Source organism: Canis aureus, chromosome 16 (assembly GCF_053574225.1).
Source record: "Canis aureus isolate CA01 chromosome 16, VMU_Caureus_v.1.0, whole genome shotgun sequence".
Taxonomy (NCBI): domain Eukaryota; kingdom Metazoa; phylum Chordata; class Mammalia; order Carnivora; family Canidae; genus Canis; species Canis aureus.
Window position 1 is genome coordinate 51,501,202 of NC_135626.1, and position 23,727 is coordinate 51,524,928.

The 23,727-nt window shown below is 45.2% G+C and overlaps 1 protein-coding gene across 7 annotated transcripts; it reads left to right on the forward strand.

The window, feature by feature from the left end:
• Positions 1 to 2,774: 2,774 nt before the first annotated feature.
• On the forward strand, positions 2,775 to 23,250 carry GOSR2 (golgi SNAP receptor complex member 2). 7 transcript variants are annotated; one of them, XM_077854035.1, is made up of 6 exons: positions 2,803 to 3,227; positions 9,994 to 10,058; positions 11,555 to 11,660; positions 12,481 to 12,613; positions 15,345 to 15,485; positions 18,685 to 23,250. In XM_077854035.1, the coding sequence occupies exons 1-6, from the start codon at positions 3,199 to 3,201 to the stop codon at positions 18,844 to 18,846; spliced, it is 636 nt and encodes a 211-aa protein (XP_077710161.1). In that variant the 5' UTR covers positions 2,803 to 3,198; the 3' UTR covers positions 18,847 to 23,250. The 7 variants fall into 7 exon arrangements, with proteins under 7 accessions (XP_077710165.1, XP_077710161.1, XP_077710164.1 ...); XM_077854034.1 differs by having other exon boundaries at positions 3,072 to 3,227; positions 11,552 to 11,660; XM_077854037.1 differs by lacking the exon at positions 2,803 to 3,227 and adding an exon at positions 3,425 to 3,627 and having other exon boundaries at positions 11,552 to 11,660.
• Positions 23,251 to 23,727: the final 477 nt, after the last annotated feature.

Sequence of the window (23,727 nt, forward strand, 5' to 3'; positions counted from 1 at the left end):
GGTGGGACTTCTCTCTCTCTTTTTAAAGATTTTATCTATTTATTCATGAGAGACACACAGTGAGAGAGAGAGAGAGAAGCAGAGACATAGGCAAGAGGCAGGATCCAGGCAGGGAGCCTGATGTGGGACTTGATCCCGGGTCTCCGGGATCAGGCCCTGGGCTGAAGGTGGCGCTAAACCGCTGAGCCACCCGGGCTGCTCTGGGGACTTCTTTTCTCACTTCATCCATGTACCTCCAGCCTAATTACCCTTTCTCCTCTGCCAACTAGTTTCAGTGTGTGGAAGGCAGGGGTGCAGTCAACACTGAAAGAGATCATATTCTAGGAATGCAGTGATTAAGACCTAAAGAATTCAAGAGAAGACATAGTTGGAAGGTATATTATTATAAATTTATACTAAAAAATTCTGAACAGTGAATAGTTACTCATATTTTCCTGCATACTCTAGGGAAAACTCACCATTAGTGTCATCATCAGGGAAGCACAGTAACAAACTTTGGGTCATCAGAAGTCAGTATTCATGTGAAGTGTGAAGGATGATGTAGCATCATGAGTAATAATGTAACTAGCATTAAATAAATAAATCAAGACTCAGTTCAAGTATCATCATCTCTTTGAAGTCCTCTTGAATCCCCAAACTAGGCTAAGTGTCACTTCTCTGCCATCACATAGGTCCTAATTATCTCTATCCCACACTTGCCATGTGGTATTCTAATGATCTCTGTAGATATTTTCCCTCTGTGTAGATGTGTATATTAAAAAAGGAAAAGTAAAATAAGATGAAATCAGAGAGGGAGACAAACCATAAAATATTCTTAACTCTAGGAAACACACTGAGGGTCACTGGAGGGGAGAGGAATGGGGTAACTGGGTGATGGGCATTAAGGAGGGCACTTGATATAATGAGCACTGGGTGTTATATGTGACTGATGACTCACTAAACTCTACCTCTGAAACTAATAATACACTCCATGTTATTTAATTGATTTTAAATTTAAAAAAATAAAGAACTTCTATGGCAAACTGATGGATGTTTTACTCTTCTTTGTGTCCCAATTCTTGCATTGTGCCTGATATGAGTTTGAGTTCAATGAATATGTATATGAGTTCAATGAATATATGTATGAAAATTCATGGAAAGAGACCACTGGACTAAGTCAGGTAGACTCTGAGGAGCTAGAAAACAGCTCTAGGAGAACAAAGGAGAGATTGGAAGGCAGGCCATCCACAGAGATGTTGGCAGTGTAGATCAATTGTCAAGGTGGTTTAGTCATTAAAAGAAATAAGATAGTTAAAAGCACAGCAAGATGGAGTTTTCTTCTCTTTAGAGAAAGCCCTACGCCCATAATAAAGACCTAAGAAACTGAGAAGCAGAGGGGAGGTCCTCTGGACTTCTATTTCCTTATCTGCCTTACCCACCTCACTGGGATGCTGTGAGGTCCAAAGAAGAGCAAGACATAGGCATAAAAATTGAGAAAATTTAAAATTTCTTTCCAACCTCTAAAAGCTTCTAACTACTTACAGAATTTTTTTTTAAATCTATAAATAAAAATGTACACATGACATTGAAGATCCCCCATGATCTGGCTCCAACTTTCCTTCTCACACTATTATTGCCCCCAAGCCCCCTAAACCCAGCCACAAGAGGTCTATGTTCTTTCCCATTATTTTCCTTTTCTCAAGCTATCCCCTCAGCTGCAAACGTCCTTCCCTTCATCTCCATTAGGCCAACAAAATAAACATTTACAGGGGCACCTGGGTGGCTCAGTTGGTTGAGGGACTGTTGGTTTCTGCTCAGGTCATGATCTCATGGGTGTTGGGACAGAGCCCAGCATTGGGCTCCACTGGGTGGGGGGTCAGCTTGAGATTCTCTCTTTCCCTCTCCCTCTGCCCCTACCCTCTGAGTGAGCTGCTCTCTCTCAAAAAAATAAATCTTTTTAAACATAAACATTTACAGAGGGGTTAGCATGTGCAAGACACTGTTAAAATTCTATTGATTCTTCAACAAAAAAACAAAACACTTGATTCTTGAAGGCCCCATTCATAGGCTCTTTCATCCACGAACTCTTCTTGCTTTTCTCCAGAAAAAAAAAAAAAAAAAAAGGTACTTTGTATCAACTGTAGCACTTTTCTACTTGATAATGTAGCTGGAGGGCATAATTAGCTCTGTCAACAGACTACGAGAGAAGAGATATTTGAAGGCTATCTTTCCTGTAATCCTGCTCCCAGTATCTGTGCCTGGTAATAGTAGGTGCTCATTAATAATTAGAATGGGAAAATGTTTGGGAAAGAATGTACATGGGTGGACAGTCTCTTAGGACACAAAACTGGGTGGGCTCCAGGATACAGGAAAATAAAAGCATCAACTTGTCAAAGGAAGAGGAACATCTCCTCCCTTGGAAGGAACTGCAGATAAGCCTGGGAGGGTGGACACGGGTTAGGTCTCTGTGGAGAGAGAGACCGAAGCGTCCCAATCCTTCGAGTCCTAATTCAAATGCCACCTCCTACATTAGGAGTCTTTCCTGACTCTTCGACGGGGCTGAGCCCGGCTCAGCTCAGCCTGTCTGGACTTCTTTGTATACTTATCTTACTTCCTAGCCCGCGACCTCTTTGGAGGGCAAGAGGAGCCCGGTTTCCCCCACTGCACACATAGTAACTAACCGCTCATTCATTGTGAGTTTATTGGAAGGATAATGGGGAGGGGGGGACGGGCGGGGAGGGTAGGAAGCGGACAGATTTGACAGAGGAGAAGCTCGGGGCAGACACTACAGCGATGAGCGAAATCTCCATCCAATCCCAGAGCGGAGCAGTCGACGGCGAAGCCAACCGCAGGGAAGGGCAGGGATCCATCCACCTGCTCTGCTGCAGCCGGGCTCTGAGGACCCCACGTCGGTCCTCTCCGACTGCCCTGGTCAACGCCTGAGCTGATGCTGAAGACCGCCCCCGGCCCAAACCCACGTTTCCTCGTCCCCGATCTGCCGCAGCGCCTCTGACTACACCTGGCCTTCTTGCCCGGGCCTCTTCTCCCGTTATCCTCCTCCTCTCTCGCCACCACCGCCAGCCGGGCGCGCGTGGGGGCAGCCCTGGCTGGCAGGAGGGGGCGGGTCCTGCGACCGGAAGCCGGAAGCCGGAAACCGGAAAGGGCTCTGTGAGGACGTGTTCCGAGGAAGCCAGGGCCGGACCCGGCGCGGCCGGCGACATGGAGCCGCTATACCAGCAGACGCACAAGTGAGGGCCGCGTCGGGGCACGGGCGGGAGCGCAGCCAGGCTGGGCGAGGCCGGCTACCCTGGCTGGGGCCTCGGGCGTCCGCCGGTGTAGAGGCCGAGTCCTTCCGGCGGGGCGCAGCCCGGGGCAGCTCGGAAGCGCTCAGTCTCTGGCGGGGTGCCCAGGTCGGCGGCGGTTGGAGGGTCCGGCCTGATGCCTGGAGACGTTGGGCCGGACGGCTCCTGGGATCTTCGAGGCCGCAACCACCTGCTGGGTAGACTGGGCGAAGGGAAAGTCACACTTAACGGATCATAATGCTTTGTCCAGCACCTGCCAACTCAGCGCTCTGGATTGATAGAGCTGGTGGGAAGTCAGGGCCCCTCCACATAGTTTACTGTTGGACAGTCCGGAGACTGATCTAAGGTGTGACAGGATGCGATGGAGGGTAAAGGAGCGGAATCTTCTTTAGCAATTTAGAAAGAGCCGTCCCTGGGCTAAGGTCGTCAGAAAAAGCTTCATTGCAGCTCACAGTTCCTAAATGATGTCAGCACCTACTCCTCATCGACACTAAGCTTGTTGCTGCGACCCCCCCCCCCCGCTTTTATTCTGATCTGGTTTATACTAAAGACCATAGTGATGGAGTGTTTGGTTTGGGTGAGTGAGACTACAGAACCTACTTTGTAACGGTATTAAAATGACAGAATATGGTTCTCACCCTGGAGCCCTGGGCTCATCAAAATTACAGGAAGGGATTAAAAAAAATTCAGCCTGTGAGTCCATTGGAAAAGGAATGGCATTTCTCATGTTGCTAAGGAAGGGTTGGTCTTTTACAGTTAGTCTTTTCTTCTCAAGTGCTGAATCTGGGAGTCCTGGTTCTAGACTTCTTCACCTTATTTTTCTGATCTGTGAAATGTCTGAGGCTGGTTCAACTCCGAGTCTCCTTTCAGCTTCATAATAACTGGTGATGGAGTGTCTTAAAGAGGAACACGCAACCCTGTGAGCATCAGCAGTTAACTTTTGCAGTTGGCAGAAATTAACAATTGTCTAACTGAATTGACACGGCAGTAACCGAGCATATGAATTTTGCTGGGACTTTGAACCCAATTGGTGGTTATCTTGTGCGGTGTCCCTGAAAGTATGTTGAAGGAGATTGATATTTTATTTTATTTTATTAATTAACTTATTTATTTTGAGATTGATATTTTTTTTTGAGATTGATATTTTAAAATTAGGTGTCTTGAAAGCTCCTGAATCACCACATGAACGAGTGAAAAGAAAAAAAAAGGGATGAAAATCAGAATAAACATTTTATACTTAAATAAAACTTCATTTGAATGAACATCATAGAGGAATAAGTAGCCAGGCTTCTATTTTCAATATTCCAGTGCCCATACTTGTCCTCTATATCATTCAGGACCATTCAGTGCTCTGCACCTTGTTATCTCTAGAGATTCTGATTCATTAGGTCTGGAGCAGAAGAAGCTCTATTTTTAACAAGCTCTCCCAAGTGATTTTGATGAGCAGCTGGGTGTAAAAACTATTATTTTATCCCAAGGTCAGTTTTACCTTTTTTTGATTTTGCCTTCTGGTGAGAGGCTAAATGTGGTAGAAGCAAGGTCAGGGAGATGAAAATGGCCAGATGGTTCCCACCACTTTTAAGTAAAAACAACCACTAAGGTTTCTGTGATGCTATGTAGGTTACACAGCAGTTTCATGCTGCATTTGGATCTATGAGCCTTTAAATAATTGTGATTGTTAATACCCTATTTTACCTAAGACTGAGGCGTCAAGGAGTTAAATGACTTGTTCATGGTCCCTCAGCTGCTATGTAGTGGAACCAGAACTTGAAACCAGTTTCTTTTAACTCCAAAACTTTGTTTCCTGCTTGCAGTGGTCAGAGGCATAATGGATACAAAGTGGGTGTATATGAAGGGGCATTAGGGTGGTTCCATGGACTTTAAAAAGACAACTTCATTTTAAAATTCTTCCTGGATCTTCTGCAGACTTTTTTTTTTTTTTTTTTTGAGTCAGCAACAGTGACTTATTATTAGGGTCTCTGTTTGTTTATATTATTACCCAAGCCCACCATGGACCCCGTGCTGAATGGGGCTAGGACTTAACAGTTTCTAGTGTCCACACTCCCAAGTCATACCTGTGTATCACCTGTTCCGTATTGGCTTCAGGTGTGTTTGTGAATTCCCAGTTCAAAACAGATTTCCTGGGATGCCTGGGTGGCTCAGTGATTGAGCATCTGCCTTCAGCTCAGGGTGTGATCCCGGTCCTGGATCAAGTCCCGCATCAGGCTCTCTGCAGGGTGCCTGCTTTTCCCTCTGTCTATGTCTCTGCCTCTCTCTGCATCTCTCATGAATAAATAAATTAAAAATCTTAAAAATAAAACAGATTTCCCGCTTAGCATACTGTAGTTCCCACCCTGTCATTAATTAATACTTGCTTGGTTATTTTGCATTTATTTCCTCTCAGGTAGGAAATGTAGAGATTGGAATCATTTTCTTGGCAGTATCTTTTCTAGTTCATTCAAAGCCTATAATAGAGCTTAGATGGGAAAAGTCAGTAATGTTTCCCTACAACTTAAAGTTTACCTGTTTTAGCTTAGAAACCAGTAAAAGCCAAATGAAGGGTGTTTAAAGGGTAGGTGTTGCAACCATCTCTCCCTCTGTCCTCATAGAATTTAAGAATTGAAGGGGGATGGCACCTGGGTGGCACAGCTGGTTAGGAGTCTGACTCCTGTTTTTGGCTCAGGTCATGATCTCAGGGTTGATTGAGCCCAGGATTGGGGTCTGCCTTGGGCATGAAGCCTGCTTAAGATTCTCTTTCTCCTCCTCCCTCTGCTGCTCCCTGCCCACCAGCTTGCACACATGCAGACACGTGTGCTCTATCTCAAAATTTAAAAAAAAAAAAAATTTTGCCTGAGTGGCTTAGTGGTTGAGTATCTGCCTTTGGCTCAGGTCATGATCCCAGGGTCCTGGGATCCCTGTTCCGTGGGGTGCCTGCTTCTCCTCCCTCTGCCTGCAGTTCCCCCTGCTTGTGTGCTCTCCTCTCTCTCTCTCTCTCTCTCTCTCTCTCTCTCTCAAATAAATCAATAAAATCTAAAAAAAAATTATTTATTTATTTATTTATTTATTTATTTATTTATTTAAGAATTGAAAGGGACTGGCAAGATTTTCCATTCCAACACACTTTGGTCAGAAAGACCCTTTATAAAATCCAAGGCAGACATGCAGGAACTCTCCTTTTCCTTGTTCCTTTTCTTGAAGAATGAGAGTTCATAATTATTCTCCGGGGTTTTTTGAGGGGTAGGGGGTATGCTGAGTTGAAATCTGTCATCTTGAAATCTGGACCTTTTGGTTCTGGATCTCCCTTAAGGAGCAGCAATGGAGAACAAGCCCATTCCTTTTCCTGTATGTCAACTCTAGATATTTGAAGAGCACCAACTTCCCCGTTTTAATATAGAGGTTTTTTTTTTTTTTTCCCCTTTTCTTTCCTCAGAGGCTTACTATCACTAGCTCTTTTGACAGTTCCTCTTTGTGATTTGACTTCTAGACTCTTTCCCAGTCATCTTGTTCATCATCTTCCATTAGGGGAAGCCTTTAATAGACAGGGTCCTTGAACAGATGGCTCCCAGAATGGAGTGCCGTTCAATATTGTACATGTGACTTTTTTAAAAAGTCAAAATACTTTTCATCCCTGACAAATTTCATCTTACTATTTTAGCCTAAATGAAAAACATTAATATTTATTTTGTAGTACAATATCCTAACTACTCATTTTTAATAATAAATTTATTTTTTATTGGTGTTCAATTTGCCAACATACAGAATAACACCCAATGCTCATCCCATCAAGTGCCCACCTCAGTGCCCACCACCCAGTCTAACTACTCTTTATAGCACAGAATCATGTGCAAATTTCATATGTTGGCTTTAAAAAAAAATTGGACAAAACATAAAGCCAAAGGCAGCCCTGTGGTAGAATGCTGGAAATCTCCCCTAGGATCCTTTGGGTACCTCATTTAGCCTGCCATGAAGCCCTCATCCTTAAAGCTTAAAATACTTGTCAATCCAATGAGATGTGATGTCTCATTATTTTGAATTTGCCTTCTCCTGATTGCTGGTCAAGGGAAGTATCTCTTTATATTGACTGTTTGGGTTTTCTTTACTGTCAGTTGCCTTTTGCGCATTTTACAGAAGTTCTCTGTTTGACTTTTCCTGTTGACTTGTAGCATTCCTCTTATATGTTCTAGACAGGAGTCCTTTCTTACTTGTTCCAGGTATTTTCCAGTCTCTGCCTTTTATTATTTATTTGTTTTTATGGCACCTTTGCTGCAGAAAAATTTTTTGTTTTCACGTACTCAAATTTACCAGCCTTGTGGTGTGTGAGGTTTGGGGATAGTTTTGTTTTTTGTCTTAAGAAGTTCTTTAACCTGAGGTCATAATATGCACTTTTATATTTTCTTCAGAAAGTTTTTTTAATTTAAATTCAGTTAATCAGCATGTAGTATATTATTAGTTTCAGAGGTAGAGTTCAGTGATTCATCAGTTTCTTCAGAAAGTTTTAAAGCCTTGCTTTTTCCATTTGGGCTTTAAACCATCTGGAGTTTATTTTTGTGTATTATGTGAGATATTGTCTGCTATATGGGTAACAAAATGAGCCTTTGGCATTGACTCTAGTACCTTCTTTTTTCCACTCATTTATGTCATTGAGTTCCCAAACATGGAGAGCTCTTTCTAGCTAGCCTCTATTCTTTGCTTCTTGGTCAGGGTTGGGGTTAGGGTTCGTCTGTCTGTCTCTGTACTGCTACCATATTGTTTTTATTATTATGGCTTTGGTGGGTTGTTTTTATTTTTAATATTTATTTATTCATGAGAGACACAGAGAGACTGTCAGAGACATAGGCAGAGGGAGAAGCAGACTCCTTGTGGGGAGCCTGATGCAGGACTTGATCCCAGGACCCTGGGATCACGATCTGAGCAGAAGGCAGACACTCAACTACTGAGCCACCCAGATCCCCCTGTTATTATAGCTTTGTAATAAGTGTTAATAGCAGGTGGGACAGGTCATCTCTCTCATACTTTGAAATTCAGAGTTGTCTTGGATACTCTCTGCCCCCACCCCTTTTTGTATTATGTTCCATTCCTGTCAGTGACGCTGCTAATTTTCAGATTTGCTCTATGAAGCTACCACTGAAAATTTGCCTCACTGCCTATGTTCAGGCCTTCTGTGAAATCCTAATTCTCCTTTCCATCAGCGTTGCCATGCGGTCCTCTACTGCCGTTCCTATGGTAACCCTGATCCAGATGTTGCTTAAGTCAAGCTGCATTCCTGTATCTGCTTCCAAATCTCATGTGCCCTCATTCTAAACTCTCAGGACTTACCTGACTGGAGTAGCAGTCTGGTCTCTCCATCTCTAGTAGTGATTTCTAGTTTCCTCTCAGGGCCATGCGTCTCACCCAGGTGCACTCAGGGTCATTAGAGAGCTGGCCTTGCTTCTGGTGCCATGGGTCATATTTAGAGGTTTCAGGAAAGCCCTGGGAAAAGACGAGAGGAAGTTGAAACCAACTTTGGACTCCTGGCTTGCATTAGTAAATTTGGGTTCACAGTTGGTGCTCATGGTGGAGGATGGCTGCTAATCTTTCAAGGGTTGGAGGTGATAGAAGAGCTCAGCAGACTCCTCCCATGTGCCTCTAATATGGAAAGACCAGACACACTAGGAGGCAGTTGTTGGGGGCAACAGAGGCAGTATTCAGTACTGATCACACAGGCCTGCCAGGAAGGGCTCCGAGGGTGACCTTGGCCAAGCCCAGGGGAGCCTCTGGAGAGTGCTCCAGGGCCTGATGTCTGGGATTGTGCCAGAGGTCCAGGGTACAGTGTTGCATTTCCAAAAGAGATAGCAATCACCTGGTATTGCTGGGGAAAGATGTTTACCAAACAGGAGATCTCTATCTTTCAGGACCTTCTCTGATCATCTCCAACTGATAGCCTCATCCCTTCTCCCCTCTGACCCCAAATCTCTTCCAGGCCGGCGAGCCTGATCGTAATCCACCTGACAATGCCTCTTTGGGTACCATTTTCTTCATCTCTTCCCTCAGTAGATCATGTCTTCAAAATGATCTTCAGAACTGCCTTCACCCCACCTGTTCCCTCCAGCTTACTCTCCTGTGTGCTTGCCTTTGCTTGGCACCACCAGGCACAGTTCCTCAGCTTTCTTTTTGTTTAGACTTATATGTATTAGTGCTCCCTCAAATCTTCTTGGGACTTCTCATGTCTCTCTGGCCTGTCATTCCTAATTACATTGTTTCTCAAGGACAAGGATTATATCTGTCCTGCCCTTTGGCCCTCCCTAGTACAGACCAGCGCTCGGCACATTGGGTCAAAGAACAGAGAGTGGGATTGGCTGGGTCCAGATTGGGGTTTATCACTTGCTGTGTGACCTTGAACAAGCTTCATAACCTTTCTGCGCTACAGTCGTCTTATTTATAAAACGAAGATGATAATGGTACTTTCCTCATGGGGTTATTGACTTTGCAGGATGTCTGATATGTGGCAAGGGCTCAACAAATGCTGCCTGTCGGTATTATTATTCATGTTCATGTTAAAATGTTAGAAATCATGCCAAAACATGTGGCCTAAAGTGCCACTTACAAATTTTACAGTTCAGTGATGCTGTCAATTTAAATCAGTTACATGTTGGCATCAGAAAACGTGTCTTTCCTGACCGAAGCACTGTTGATTACTCCTGTCTCACTCATTTCCTCTCTCTTCCTTTGATAGGCAGGTCCATGAGATCCAGTCTCACATGGCACGCCTGGAGACGGCAGACAAGCAGTCTCTGCACTGTGAGTAATTAACTATGGAGACCAGAGTCCTTTCTCTGATGACACGATGCTAATGGGCTGGGTTTCCTGACCGCATTTCTGCCTCAGGGGCTTAATGATTCAGCGCAGAATGAGTTCTGTTGTTGGGGTGGACAGAAAAACCCTCTGGCAAAGTCCCTGACTTCCCTGATTGCACCCTGTGGAATCCCACAAGTCTTATCCCCCATTACCCCTCCACTCAACCTGACATGGCCCTATGGGAATGGACGTTCTTCTCCTCCATCTGTCTTAATCTAATTACCAAGCCCTTAGAGGAATGTACTCCATACCACTTCAGGGATATTTAACTGGAATTGGTCATTTCTTCTGAGCTGAGAACTGTGGCTCTTTAGGAGGATTATTCAGAAACGAATAGCAATATTAATTGGTTTAGTTCCCACACCATGGTTTCTTTGGAGAAGAGCACTGCTTTTTGTTTTGTAGTTTCTTCTCTGTTACAAGGAAAGGTCCTGTCCCAGAGCTGGTCATAGGGGCACCGCTGGTTACCCACACACTGTGGAGGCCACCCCCTCACCTCCCTACCTGGCTGTGAGCGCACCGTATTTGGTCCACTAGTACCTTCTTTCTGCAGCTTCAGAGGTGTCTCTTTTCTGGGTTCTGTGCCTACCTTGATCTAATCTAAACTGTGTTTGTTAGCTGTAGGTTGGCCCAGGATGGTGACATCACTGTCTGCTGTCATGACTTTACTCAGCAAGAAGCAGTCTGGGTGCCCTTTTTTTTGTGCACAGTTAGTGTCCATGGGCTCTGTTTGCCTTCCCAGCGTTCTCATTGTCACACGATTAGAAATGGAAAAGAGGTCATTTCGACTGTTTATCAAAAGGGATAAGGAAAATGAGTGTATTTATCATATCTTTACCTCTGAGGATTCTTTCCTGGGCCTTTCCTAGTGATATTTGGTCTATTTTGGGGATTGCAACGTCAGTTTGCCCATTCTTATGGAAAGCCTTAAGGGAGCGTTTCTCTGTGTTTCACACACTAATCTTCCCCTTTGTGCTTTTTTTTTTTTTCTTTTAACCTCATTACTGTAGGGAATTCAATTGGCAGCCTTTATACTAGATATTTATAACTTGTATCTGAGAATAATCTCAAAGGAAAAGAGACCTAGTTCTGTTTCAGAAGATACTGCATTTTGCTTAAAATATTTCATTTCTAAAGGCAGGAAATTTATTTCTACAGATTTATCTAACTTTTTAAAAAATTGGCATTGTTATGGCTTTAACAGCTACATATATGTGTGTGTGTTGTGTGTGTATGTATTTAGAACAACGTTTACAGAGTCACTTAGTGTAACTTGAATTTTTTCCTGTTATTCAGTGGTACTTGCATTTTTCTCCCTTTTCAAATGTGTTTCTTTGAATTTATTGGATATGGAAAAAAGATATGTTTAATGTATCATTCTAATTTAAGTTCACTGTCTCTTTTCCAGCAATTATTCTTTTTTCTCTTTTGTGCAGTAGTAGAAAACGAAATCCAAGCAAGCATAGACCAGATATTCAACCATCTAGAGCGTCTGGAGATTTTGTCCAGCAAGGAGCCCCCTAACAAAAGACAGAATGCCAAACTGTGAGTGCTCTGACACCCCCAGCCCATCAGAGCTAGCCCAGGGGAGGCTATCGAATATTCTGAAAATCCATTTACACATTGAAAAACTGAGACTCTGTAAAGATAAAGCTGGCAAAGTCCCTAAAGGGCACAATTTCCACTTCAGGCATGCTTCCTCAACATAAAAAGCCTGTGAGGTGGCGGCTCAGAAGCTTCGTATCTCTTTATATTGGGTCATTCTAAAATTTTGCCTCCAAGTACTTTCTGACCAGATTGCTCACTTGAATCCTGCTGCTGCCAGGGAGATTTGCCCTACCCTTTGGTTCCCGCTGCATTCTTGGGTTGAAATGAAATCTTGCCCTTAATCACTTCAGTTTATAATGAATTACCGATCTAATGTTTGATATTCCTCCATAAAATTAAAATGAAACTCCCCTCACCACCTCCACCCCAGCCCCTGCTCCCTAAAGTTTTATGAAACTTTGTTGATGCTTTACTCAAAAGATGCCCTTGGGCTTCTTGGAAAGCGATCTAATCCATAGAAGGTCAGGGAGAGGTCTTTGAGCCTGCTTCCTGTCACCTGTTCCCTGTCATGCATCCAGAATCAGAGACCAGCAGATGCTTAAGTAAAGCTGTTGGAATCTTGTGTGCTACAACCTTGCTTTGACCACAGGCTGCTGCTTTTAGTTTCAATATCCTTGATCAAAATCAGATGATTTTAGCGGGGATAACACACAGTGATGTAGGGAGAAGTAAGGAAACATCTTGAATGCAAAGCCTGGCTACTCTAAGTGTGCTGCCTGAGTTTCCGGAATGTAATCTCTCTCTCCATTAATTCCAGTCGTGTTGACCAGTTAAAGTATGATGTCCAGCATCTGCAGACTGCTCTCAGTAACTTCCAGCATCGGCGATACGCGAGGGAACAGCAGGAGAGACAGCGAGAGGCGCTCCTGTCTCGCACTTTCACCACTAACGTAAGCCAGGCTCCTGGGGTGGGGATCTGCAGGTACTGGGCGGCTCACTGGAGCTGCGGCTGGGGTCTTGGAGCTTCATCCTTTTTGGGGGGTATCTGAAGCCAACTGAGCAAGAGGAGACTAACTGGAAATGACGGTGGACTTTGTGCATTGCCACAGCCACTAGACCTAGAAGGGAAATCTCTTTTTTTCTAATACAGAAACCTGAAAAGAAAGCAGTTGAATTGAGGGAATGGGCAGAGGTAAAAATGACCTGGTTTGACGGAGAGGTGGAAGTTCACGTGGTAGAAACGTTTTTCTGATCAGATAGAGACAGATGATTAGAATGGAGACCATTTGTCAAGAGGGCAGCATTTCAAAGCTGCCTTCGGGCGGTCACCATTGTGCTGTGTCTGTGTGTGGTTCCAGCGTCAGATGCATTAAAATGTTTTTGCCCCTAATCTGAGCAGCCATTTGAAGGAATTTGTTAACAGATACTTTGTTTTGGACAGATTGCTTAACTTGAGCCTGTTCAAAAGTGGCCTGTTGGTTCACATGTTGGATTTTTGGGATACCCTTGCCCCTGCCCTCGGGTCTCCATGGGCTCATTTCCTGCACATGGCTATAGAGCACACTGGCCTTTCTCATGTCCTGTGTAATATATTTTCATCAAGTGAGCTGGACTTGGAGGCCTTTTTGTTATGTTTTGTTTTGTTTTACAGAGAGGTTTTTTTTTTTTTTTTTTTAAGATTTATTTATTTATTCATGAGAGACACAGACTGAGAGAGAGAGGCAGAGACACAGGCAGAGGGAGAAGTAGGCTCCCTGCAGGGAACCCGATGTGGGACTCCATCCCAGATCCCAGGATCACAACCTGAGCCGAAGGCAGGCGCCCAACCGCTGAGCCACCCACGTGTCCCGAGAGGTTCATTTTCTAACAAGATCTTAGCTTTCAAAGTCTGCCATCAGAATTCAGACCAGTCCACATTTCACAGATATTTAAGTCTCTTTGCTGTGTCTACACTGGCAATAAATTTCCCTGAATGTGCCTGCATAGTTTTTGCTTCTCTAGGGTAAGCAGTCACGTAGCAATGATTAACAAATCAAAAGTGTAACGAGGACATGTTGGTGGTCTAATGGTAAGGATAGCTGTCTTTCTTGCAGTTTCAGATTTTCTTTTTCTTTTTAATTTTTTTAAATTTTTAAATTTTTAAAATTTTTTAATTTTTAAAAAATTTTAATTAATTAATTATAAGTTTCAGATTTTCATAGCTGCTCTTCAAAAGGCGCAATGAACTGTCCAACCCACTAAAAGGTGTGTGGGCGTCTGATACAGCACTGGGTATTCAGGCCTGTTTTAGGCCTGGGACGATCACTCAGAATTATTTTGTTTCTTACCAGCTTGGTGTGGGACTGTGTAGACAGTGTCCCTAGAGAAAATTGACTTGCCAAATGAAGTACTTGCTGGTCATTCTGTGAGCTGCAACTATAATACATTTTTCCCCATGAGCTATATATACTCTTTCGGGTGGGAGGTTAAGAAAAATTTGTATATAAAAGGCATTCTGCAAATGCCTGTCAGAGCTGCTCGTTGATTCATTCAAACATTAGAGTCTTTGCCCCACTGACCATTAGCCGTGTGCAGAACACCATGGAGGGTGCCAAGAGTAAAGCTTGTGGAAAAATACAAAGCCATGGCTCCTACCTGTGAGAAGCGTGTCATCTGCGGGGATTGAGGGTAGATGCATGAAAAATGGCTCTGAACTTGGGAGGAAAGATGAGGTGGTTTAGCTTCTTCATGATGATCAAAAGAGATGGGAATGGCACTGCTTGGCAGACTGAAGAACGTGCCATCATCAGGAGGCAGGAAAAAACAGCATTATAGCCAGTCCTGACTGCTGTATACAGTCTACTTCGGTGTAAACTTAGAGTTCCAGGGCCAGTCTCCATTTGGTCTCTACAGGATGATTAAGAGGGCAGGCTCACTCTCAGTAGTGAGATGCAGGCCCCACTGAACTTAGCTCTGCATGAGTCAAGACAGGCCGCTCCACCTCTCTGGGCTTCAGTTTCTTCACCTCTAAAATGGGAATGCTATGGTAATTACGCCGTAATGTCTGCATGAAGATGCGGGGAGCTTAGGGCAATGTGCACGCAGAGTGGAAAGGGCTTGATCAACATCTGTTTTTCCCTTCCTCCCTTTCTTTCCAGACCTTTCTTGCCTGCTTAGAATTGTCCCATCCGGGCCACGCTTTGGCCTTCGATGGAAAGCACAGGTTCCTCTACCATTAGTCTCAATCTAATTGCAGTGATAAGCTGTAGGTAAAACAGCTGCAGACCAAAAGCAAACAGTTAATATTGCGTTAAGGGAAAGCAAAGGAGAGGAACGTGTGGAATGGGCTGAGTTCATGGTCAGAGAAAGCCTTTAGGAGGAGCCCAGCAAGGCCTTGAAGGACCGACATCTGTCCTAGACCATGGTCATGGCAGAGAGGCAGGAGTTAACGGGCCTCATGTAATGGATTCGTTTGCAGAGTGCCACATCTGAGGAAGGTTGCTCTTGCTCTGAGCGAACAGAGGCCACCCAGGTCTCTGCTTTGCATTTTCCTCTCTATTCGGTTCCTTTGATTCTTGCACCATTCCCTCTGGCTATTCCTCGAGCTTGGCCTTGGCCCAAAGGTAGAGTGGCCAGATGTGGCGGGATCCCAGGAGCCGAGCAGCCAGCAGAGCTAATCCAGTGCCTGCGTCTCTTTCACAGGACTCTGACACCACCATCCCAATGGATGACTCGCTGCAGTTCAACTCCTCCCTCCAGAAAATTCACCACGGCATGGATGACCTCATTGGAGGAGGGCACAGTATTCTGGAGGGACTAAGGGCCCAGAGACTGACTTTGAAGGTGGGGCACTTCCGGGGGACAGGGACCAGGCCCCTTGTCTTGGCCTCCTCCAACAGTTTGGTACCCGCATTTACCTTTCGGCTCTTTATCTTCACATTTTGAGATTTTGATGGAGCCTGGGGTCCTTCCTGTCGGAGCTGAATTATTGCGAGTCCACGGGTCACCATGCTCCCTTTACCAGTAGCTATTTCTTGTGCTCACTGTGAAGCATGATTTGGCATCTCTTGGTACCTAGGTCCTTTTCCCTGTCCCGAACCTTTCGTGACAGTGGCCGCTACAGAAGGAACCAGTAAGATCCAAGAAATTCCACAATTTCAGAAATTACAGAATCCATGATTCTAAGAAGGCAGATGCGGCCGTATGTGGCACCTCCCCCTCCGTGGCTTCTTGGAGAGCCCCTCCGGTGGACCACCTTGGACACCACATCTTTTGTGCACCTGTAACCGAAGCGGATAGTAGTGAGTGGTGGGGGCTTAGGGCTGCCCTAGCTGCCTGGTGGCAGATGGCTTCTAGAGCACCTGCTGCTGAGCTACAGCACCTCTGTACTTTTGGTAGTCACAGGTGTTTTCTAGAAGCCCTGCCCCATTGGCTGAGACTCCAACTCCCCCCTGACTCCCACCCCTTCCCCGGGAGTGGTTTACAGAAACATTACACAGATTCTGATGTCAATCGTGGTGTTTCAGCCTCAGCCCTTTTCCTGTATCAGCCCTGATGGATAATGGGGTGTGGGCTGCGCCTATTATCAGGGTGTGGTCCCCTGTGAACGAAGCAGTCCCGGCCACTGAGCTGTGAGAAACAGTCACTCGGAAGTGTGAACTTTATCTTAGTTTTTTTTGGACCACGTTGAGCCTGTCAGCTCCACAGGCCTTTGGTACATTGCTGACCAGCCCCTGCCATCTTTACCAGGGAGAAGGTCAGGCAAGCCGCGAGGGACAATTAACCTGCCACTGGCTGTGGTGGTGCTTGTGGTCCTGAAGTATGCTCTCTTGACAGCTTCACAGGTGCCACCATTCTGAGTGGCCGCCTGCAGTAATCTCAACTGATACATGATGATTAATCTACATTTTCCTTAGAAAACTGCCCACAACCCAGTAAAACAGTAAAACCCTTTTATTTATTTATTTTTGATTGGGGGGGGAGGGGGCGGAGCTTGCAGAGGGAGAGAGAAAGAATTTTAAGCAGACCCATGCTGGGTCTTGATCAGGGGCTCAGTCTCACAACCCTGAGATCATGACCTGAGCCAAAATCAAGAGTTGGACACTTACCGTCTGAGCCATCCAGGCGCCCTAGTAAAAGTCTTTTAGGACAAAACTCCCCATGTCGTACCCATGTACCTGGGAGGTGGGGTTAGTTAGAGCTTATTGTTAAAACAAATGTTCATGTCCTCGCAAAGTCTCGTATTACTGGGGAGTCCAAGCAACATTGCCCCTACACTGTCCCCAGAAGGAAGTGCCGGGAAGCCTGGCAAGGTGGTTGGGGTTGGAATGTGAGGTTTCTGATTCAGTTTCCTCTGGACATCTACTGCTGCCTACCTGTCTTTTAAAGTCTTTTGATTCCCTCCTCCCACCCCAGTCCTGTTGGGGTTTTCTGCCTAAACCATTTGAAAGGAACATGGGAGAGAGCATGAAGGAACTGGGCCATGATTTGGGGAAATTTGGGGTTGGAAAGGAATACATTTTTTTGAAATTTATGTTAATTTTCAAGTGATTTGCTACTTATACTTCATATAGTAATAAAATAATCTGAGCTAAACAGAATCTTTAGCGAGAGCCTAAATTTTACCATTACTGTTATGGAAAAAACATGTCTCTGGCCTTCTCGTAACAGTAAAGTTTGACTTGAGAGATGTCTTTCAGTAAGGCTTGTCTGTCATTGCGGGGCTGAACCTAGGTTTTGAATTCCTGTCTGTGATGCCTCATGTTGTCTGCACCTCTTCCTCTTCTCTCTTGCTCGTTAATGCATTGTTGATTTAAAAAAGGCACGTAGGGCATTAGGTTAGATGCCATCCATAAGGATGCAGTGGGTGACGTGTGTGGAAGTAGGCTATGGGGTCTGTCCTAGGAGTCATTTAAACTTATTACTTCATAAGAAATTGTGCTTAAAAACAAAAATTAGAAAGCCAAGAGGAGGGGCAGGCTGGGTGCTATGGGCTGTTGATTGAGGAGTAAAATATCCTTTTGCCTTTGGTGGTGTTTTGTAAGGGATCATGGCACTGGTAATTGTACCCTTCAGACCCTTTGATAAACATGGACATTGACCCACACATTACACGCCGAAGAATCCCAGAAATTTCTATTCTACAAGGTGAACAAGCTGATAGCCAGGGTTTGGGAGTTAAGAAGCAGAGGAAAAGTTTTTTGATGTTGCCTTTTTTTTTTAAGAAAATGTATGACATTGTAAAAAATTTTTTCTTGAGATATAATGTACATACAAGAGGCGCACAGATCTAATGTGTGCAGGTCATTGAATTTTGGCAAGTGTGCACACCTTTGTAACTCACACTGCTCTCTAGACAGACCATTTCCATTGGCCCTGTACAGTCCCTCCTGCTTTCCTAGCCAGTTTACCCCTCCTTTCAGGCAACCATTGTTCTTATTTATCTCACCATTAAGTAGTTTTGCCTGTTACTGAACTTCACATAAATGTATTCGGAAGTATGACTTCTTCCTCTCAGGAATGTTTTCCAGGCTCTTTGATGTTGTTCCATGTAGGTCATTAGGTCCTTTTTATTGTCAAGTAGTATTCTAGTACAAAGATTCACTGTACATCGTTTACTCATTCTGTGCTTGGTATACACCTGGGTCTCCAGCATTTGGACATTCTCCTATTTTCCTTTAGAAGCTTGTGTTTAATTTTGTGATCCATCTCAAATTAATTTGGGGGCATAATATGAATTGAGGATCTTTTCACACACATACATGGGTATAAAATATATGAGACGTGTGTGTGTGTGTCTGTGATCCCCATGTGCCTAGAGTCCCTTGTTCCAGCACATTTGTGGAAAAGACTTTTCTTGCCTCCTTGCTTTGCTCTGGTACCCTGATCAGAAGTCATTTGACCATAAGCGTGAATCTGTTTCTGATTAATGCTGCTTTTTATATGCTTCAGGCATGACCAGGAGACTGTCTGTTGGTAAAGTCCCATTCCTTGGCAAAAAGAGCTGATCGTTGTTTTTCTTTCTCTTCTTGTCTGCCCCCAGGGGACTCAGAAGAAGATCCTTGACATTGCCAACATGCTGGGCTTGTCCAACACAGTGATGCGGCTCATTGAGAAGCGGGCTTTCCAGGACAAGTACTTTATGATCGGTGGGATGCTGCTCACCTGTGTGCTCATGTTCCTCGTGGTGCAATACTTGACATGAGCTGACTGAGCCCAGTGGCTGCACATTGTTCCCACTGCATTTGAATCTGTGTGAGTGTGTGTGCGTGAGAGAATGGGGGGACCCCAGAGGCTGCCTCCTGAAATGTATGCCCTTCTCAACTGTGAAGACCACTTGGAAGTAACTGTCATCTGTAACCTGGTGGGAGTTTCAAACCTGCCCTGTTGTCTGTGACACCATGGAGGGGGAGCTAGTGCCACCAAGATGCACAGTACTTAGGAAATGAAAGGAGTACCTGTTCTCTCTCTCTCCCTCTCTTGCCCTCATGGGGGAGGAAGTGACAGAAGGGTAAGGGATGAAGAAGGAAGCGGGAGGGAAAGAACAGCTTCGCTGGTTTCTAGCTAACACGCACCCTGAGATTTCATAGTGAGCCTTTCAGGTAGGACTGTCCGCTTCATCACCATCTGGCCTTTCTGGCTCCTTGTGGAAAGGTCAGAGCAGAAGCAAATAGAAGGAAGGGAAGGAGGCCTTCTTTTCCCGTGTCCTTGTAACACATGGATTTCCATGCTCTTGCTACCAGCATCCCCCACCCTCAGTGACAGGCAGATGACTAACTGCTGGTACTTGTCACCCTTCCCTGGAAGCAGCTACCTAGAGGAAACAGAGGCACCGATGCCATTGCAGTCAGCAAGTAAGATTTTCCACATTAAGGTTGTTGGGTGTTCCTCCTTTCTAAAATAAGGCCAGTATTATTCCCTGAGAATGTTCAGTCTTGGGACTGAGGCCCCTAATCACTGATTCTTTCCCAGTGGTTAATAGAATGGGTGGCTGCTGTGGTTTCAGGACTGCCACCTGGCATCATGCCCAGGCACTGGTGGGCCTCTGCTCCTGTCCACCACCGCCCCCCACCCCCACCCCGAAAGCCACTGTGCATGGGGGTTAGTGATGTACCATCACAGCGTCTTCTCTAGTTTCAGCGTCCCTGGTTCTCTGGCTCTCTTCCCTTCCCCGAAATCTACTAGCATCTGCCAGCCAGTCCCCCATTCTTCCCAGCCAGCATGGGCAGGGACCACCCCGGAGACAGCCCTGGTGTCCTGTGTGTCTCTGCTGTCGGACCAGGACCTCTTTCCTTCTCTGACCAACCCCAGGTTAAGGCTATATCAGTACCTGGTGTGTTTTGCGATTTCTTGTAAAGCCAGCTGCTCTGTTGTAGCTGAGCACTGCATGTACTAGAAAGACCTAGCGTGTGTTTTCATCTGTCACAGGCCCTGCCTGCCCCAGGCTCAGTACCTTATAGCAAGATGTAAAATAATACTGAGAATTTCCCAGAACTGGATCCCTGGTCAGTATTAACTCCACCTGTGATTGCCTTGCCCCATGTGTGTCCTGGGTTTGTTTGTTTGTTTGTTTGTTTGTTTGTTTGTTTGTTTGTTTTGTCACCTGGACTGTCATCTGTTTTCCTTCTCTATGTGTGTTCTATTCCACCTCCTTTATTTACCTCCCACCTGTTTCTGTAGCAATATTTGTCTTTTCTAGCATACTTTTTGGCAAGTGTTTCATAATTGTCACAGATTTTTAACATGGGTTTCCCAGGTGCTGATTTCATAGTTGGTGGGTTCTCCATGGCTCCTAGCTCCCTGTGCTAAACAGGGGCCCTGGATTTCCAAGGAAGGGGAGGGAACTGTGACCCCTTCATAAAAGGGTTGAGGGCCCCACCAGAGTAAGAATGGTGGCCCAGAGGGTAGATAGCTGTCTAGGCATCTTTAGACCTAGGTCTGACTTTGGGGAGGTGAAATTTGCAGCACCCTCAGCACCCTTGCCAGCACAAGGATCTTAGCAGTCTATAAAAAAGGTTCTTAATGCACAGACCCGGTTGTCCTATTCCCTGGGCATCTGAGGATCCTGCCAAAGAGCATCCTTTAGAGGAAAGTGTATAAGGAACAACTAAGCCCTGCAGACCTGGACTTGGGGACACAGAAAATCCCCCTAGCACCTCTCCCCCTGCTTTGCTGTTGTGATAGGTCTGTTCATAGTGTACACCAGTGTGTTCGCACACTTCACAGTGAGTGCTGGCCTTGATGTACCAGAAGTAAGACTTTCCGTCCTGCTGTACTTTCAGAGCCATCCTCCCCACTTGGTAATAAAAATCATAGAGGCAGTTTGTGGGTCTTTGCCGCCTGGGGCTAGGGAATGGCAGCCACATGGTGTCTGGAGGCCCAGAGAGATGGGGAAGGCACAAGTTGACTTTCAGTGTCCTGTGTGAAACACACCTTGGCCTATCTGGGTGCTACTGTTTCCATCAACCACCAACACCCCCTACCCTAACCCCCCGTGTAGGGAAGGGTTCCAGGCCAGGGAAGGAGCACCCTCTAGTGGAGCTGGGGTGAAATCTTAAAACAGGCAGGTCTGTTGGTGGCATCTGCGACCTCATACAAGATTTGAGTGTGCCTGTTGAAGACAGATGGGTTGGTTGTCAAGGAACCGGGAAATAGCTTCATTCCAGGGGAGTTTGCTCCAGGTGCAACTACCTTAAGAAAAACCAAACTCAAGGACCCAAAAGTAAGTAGGAGCGTCTTGATTTCATAGGAGGCCTCACTGCTGGGTTTTTCCCAAAATCTTTTGCCCTTAATGAATTTAGATGGGTCTGATTTGCAGATTTGGATTTATACCCCTTGTTTTTGAAACATCAGTTAAAGTTGAGGTTTACATTTTATTTAGAAAATTATATTTTGTCACTACTCTTTTTTAAAGTTTCAGGCCTGAGATTCTCACACACAGCTCCATGGCCAGGGTTAGGCTGGCTACCTTAGAAGCAGCTGGGAAACGTTTTTAAAATTGTAGGTTCCTGGGGTCTATCCCAAACCTTCTAAATTAGAATATTTTTTAAAGTCTAAGGTAATTCTGATGTGTGTATTTTGGAACCACTGTCTTTTTAGACAGAAGGCTTTTGTCTTAATCAAAGATGATACCATTTTAAAGTAAATGCTGAATTCGATAGGGATCTGTGTATAAAGAGCAAAACTTTTATCAATGTCCAAAATAAAATCTCACTTGTTTATATCCTATCTTATTCCAGAAAAGATTTGAGGAGACTTACAGGTACTAACAGTACAACAGGAAGAAATGAGGACCAAGAACAAATAAGATTAGTGTCATTACTAAGAAAAAGTAATGCAAGTGCAAGTTGTGAAGCCCTTCTAGAACTATTCTGGGTTTGGTTTTGAGCCCCAGCATCCAAAGCAGAGAGAAGCATTATCTGTTGTTGTCTCAGTGGGGTTGGGGATGTCTTTCATTCAGAGGAAAACCCAGACCCTTAATACTGCTGGTTTGTCTGTGGCCCTTACTGGAAGTCAGGTGTGGTTATTCTCCAGGGCCGTCCCTCTGCTCTCTACAAACACTCTGAATCAGGTCCTGTATTATCTTCATTGTGTAGGTGGCTGAGATGTAGTGACTTTCTCTAGGCTGTACATCTGTCTGGCCTCATAGCCCAAGCTCCCAACCATGGCATTGAGGGGCCTCCCACACTCAGGATGGGGGGCAGGAACTATAGGCAGAATGCCAGGGTTGAGTACAGGCTATAAGGCATTTGTGCTTCACATGGCAGGTTCTCCATCTTGAAGTATTTTCCTACTTGAAAGTGGGAGAGGAGATTTGTCAGGGGAAGCTTCTGGAAATAGAGAATGGAGCTGTACTCAGGCATCGCCACTAGGGAGCGACATAACCCTACCTGTGGCTGGTCTGCCGGGTGCTGAGTCTGGGCCTGAGGCCTGGTGTATTTGGAAGAGGAGGAAACGGGTGTCCACTTGGGTTGGTTCCTTTTTTTTTTTTTAAATAAAATAATTTTTATTGGTGTTCAATTTACCAACATACAGAATAACACCCAGTGCTCATCCCGTCAAGTGTCCCCCTCAGTGCCCGTCACCCACTCACCCCCACCCCCCGCCCTCGTCCCCTTCCACCACCCCTAGTTCGTTTCCCAGGGTTAGGAGTCTATGTTCTGTCTCCCTTTCTGATATTTCCTACCTATTTCTTCTCCCTTCCCTTCTATTCCCTTTCACTATTCCCTTTCACTGTTATTTATATTCCCCAAATGAATGAGAACATACACTGTTTGTCCTTCTCTGATTAACTGACTTCACTCAGCATAGTACCCTCCAGTTCCATCCACGTCGAAGCAAATGGTGGGTATTTGTCATTTCTAATGGCTGAGTAATATTCCATTGTATACATAGACCACATCTTCTTTATCCATTCCTTTTAGATACATAATTCACTGCTGAGTGGCAGCTCTGGGCTGTCTTGTGGGGCTTTGGGATGTGGCCAAAAATGACCTGAAACCTATTAGTTCTGATTTTCAGACTCCCTTTCCACTTGGTGTTTCCTTTAGCACACGGACCTGTTTCCTACAAGAACGGAAAATGTTTCTCAAAAGTGTGTTCATTCTTACTCCCCGTTTTATGTCCTTTCATTTCTTGTGACACATGGGAGAGGAGGGAGGTGGGATGGGGTAAGGGAATCTGGGAGGTCCTGGGCCCCTCTGGTTCAGTTGCTAAGTTCCCTGCCAAAGGAACCCCTCTGTGAGCATGCCCTCCCCGCCTCTTCCCTACATCATTCTAGCACAGGGTTCTCCACCTTGGCTGTACATGTGCATTCTTCCTGGAGCTTTTAAAAATACCCATGTGTGGGTCTTAACCTGATCTAGTCTGATTAATTGGCCTGGCATGTATCCTGGGCATGAGAAGTTTTACAGGTTGTCCAAGCAATTGTAACATGTAGACAAGGGTGAGAAAGACTGCTCTAGCCCTAGAGCATTCGACACAAGGTGAGGCTGTCCCCCACAAACTGCCCTGTGGCCACACCAGGGAGCCACTGCCCTGACCACTTGGGGTGGGCTTCGGGAGGGTGGAAGCTGGGTTCTCCTAT

Coding starts and splice junctions, on each gene's coding strand:
- GOSR2 (XM_077854033.1), top strand. Junction 11,661..12,480: donor AAAAGACAGAATGCCAAACT/GTGAGTGCTCTG, acceptor CATTAATTCCAG/TCGTGTTGACCAGTTAAAGT. Junction 15,486..18,684: donor CCCAGAGACTGACTTTGAAG/GTGGGGCACTTC, acceptor GTCTGCCCCCAG/GGGACTCAGAAGAAGATCCT.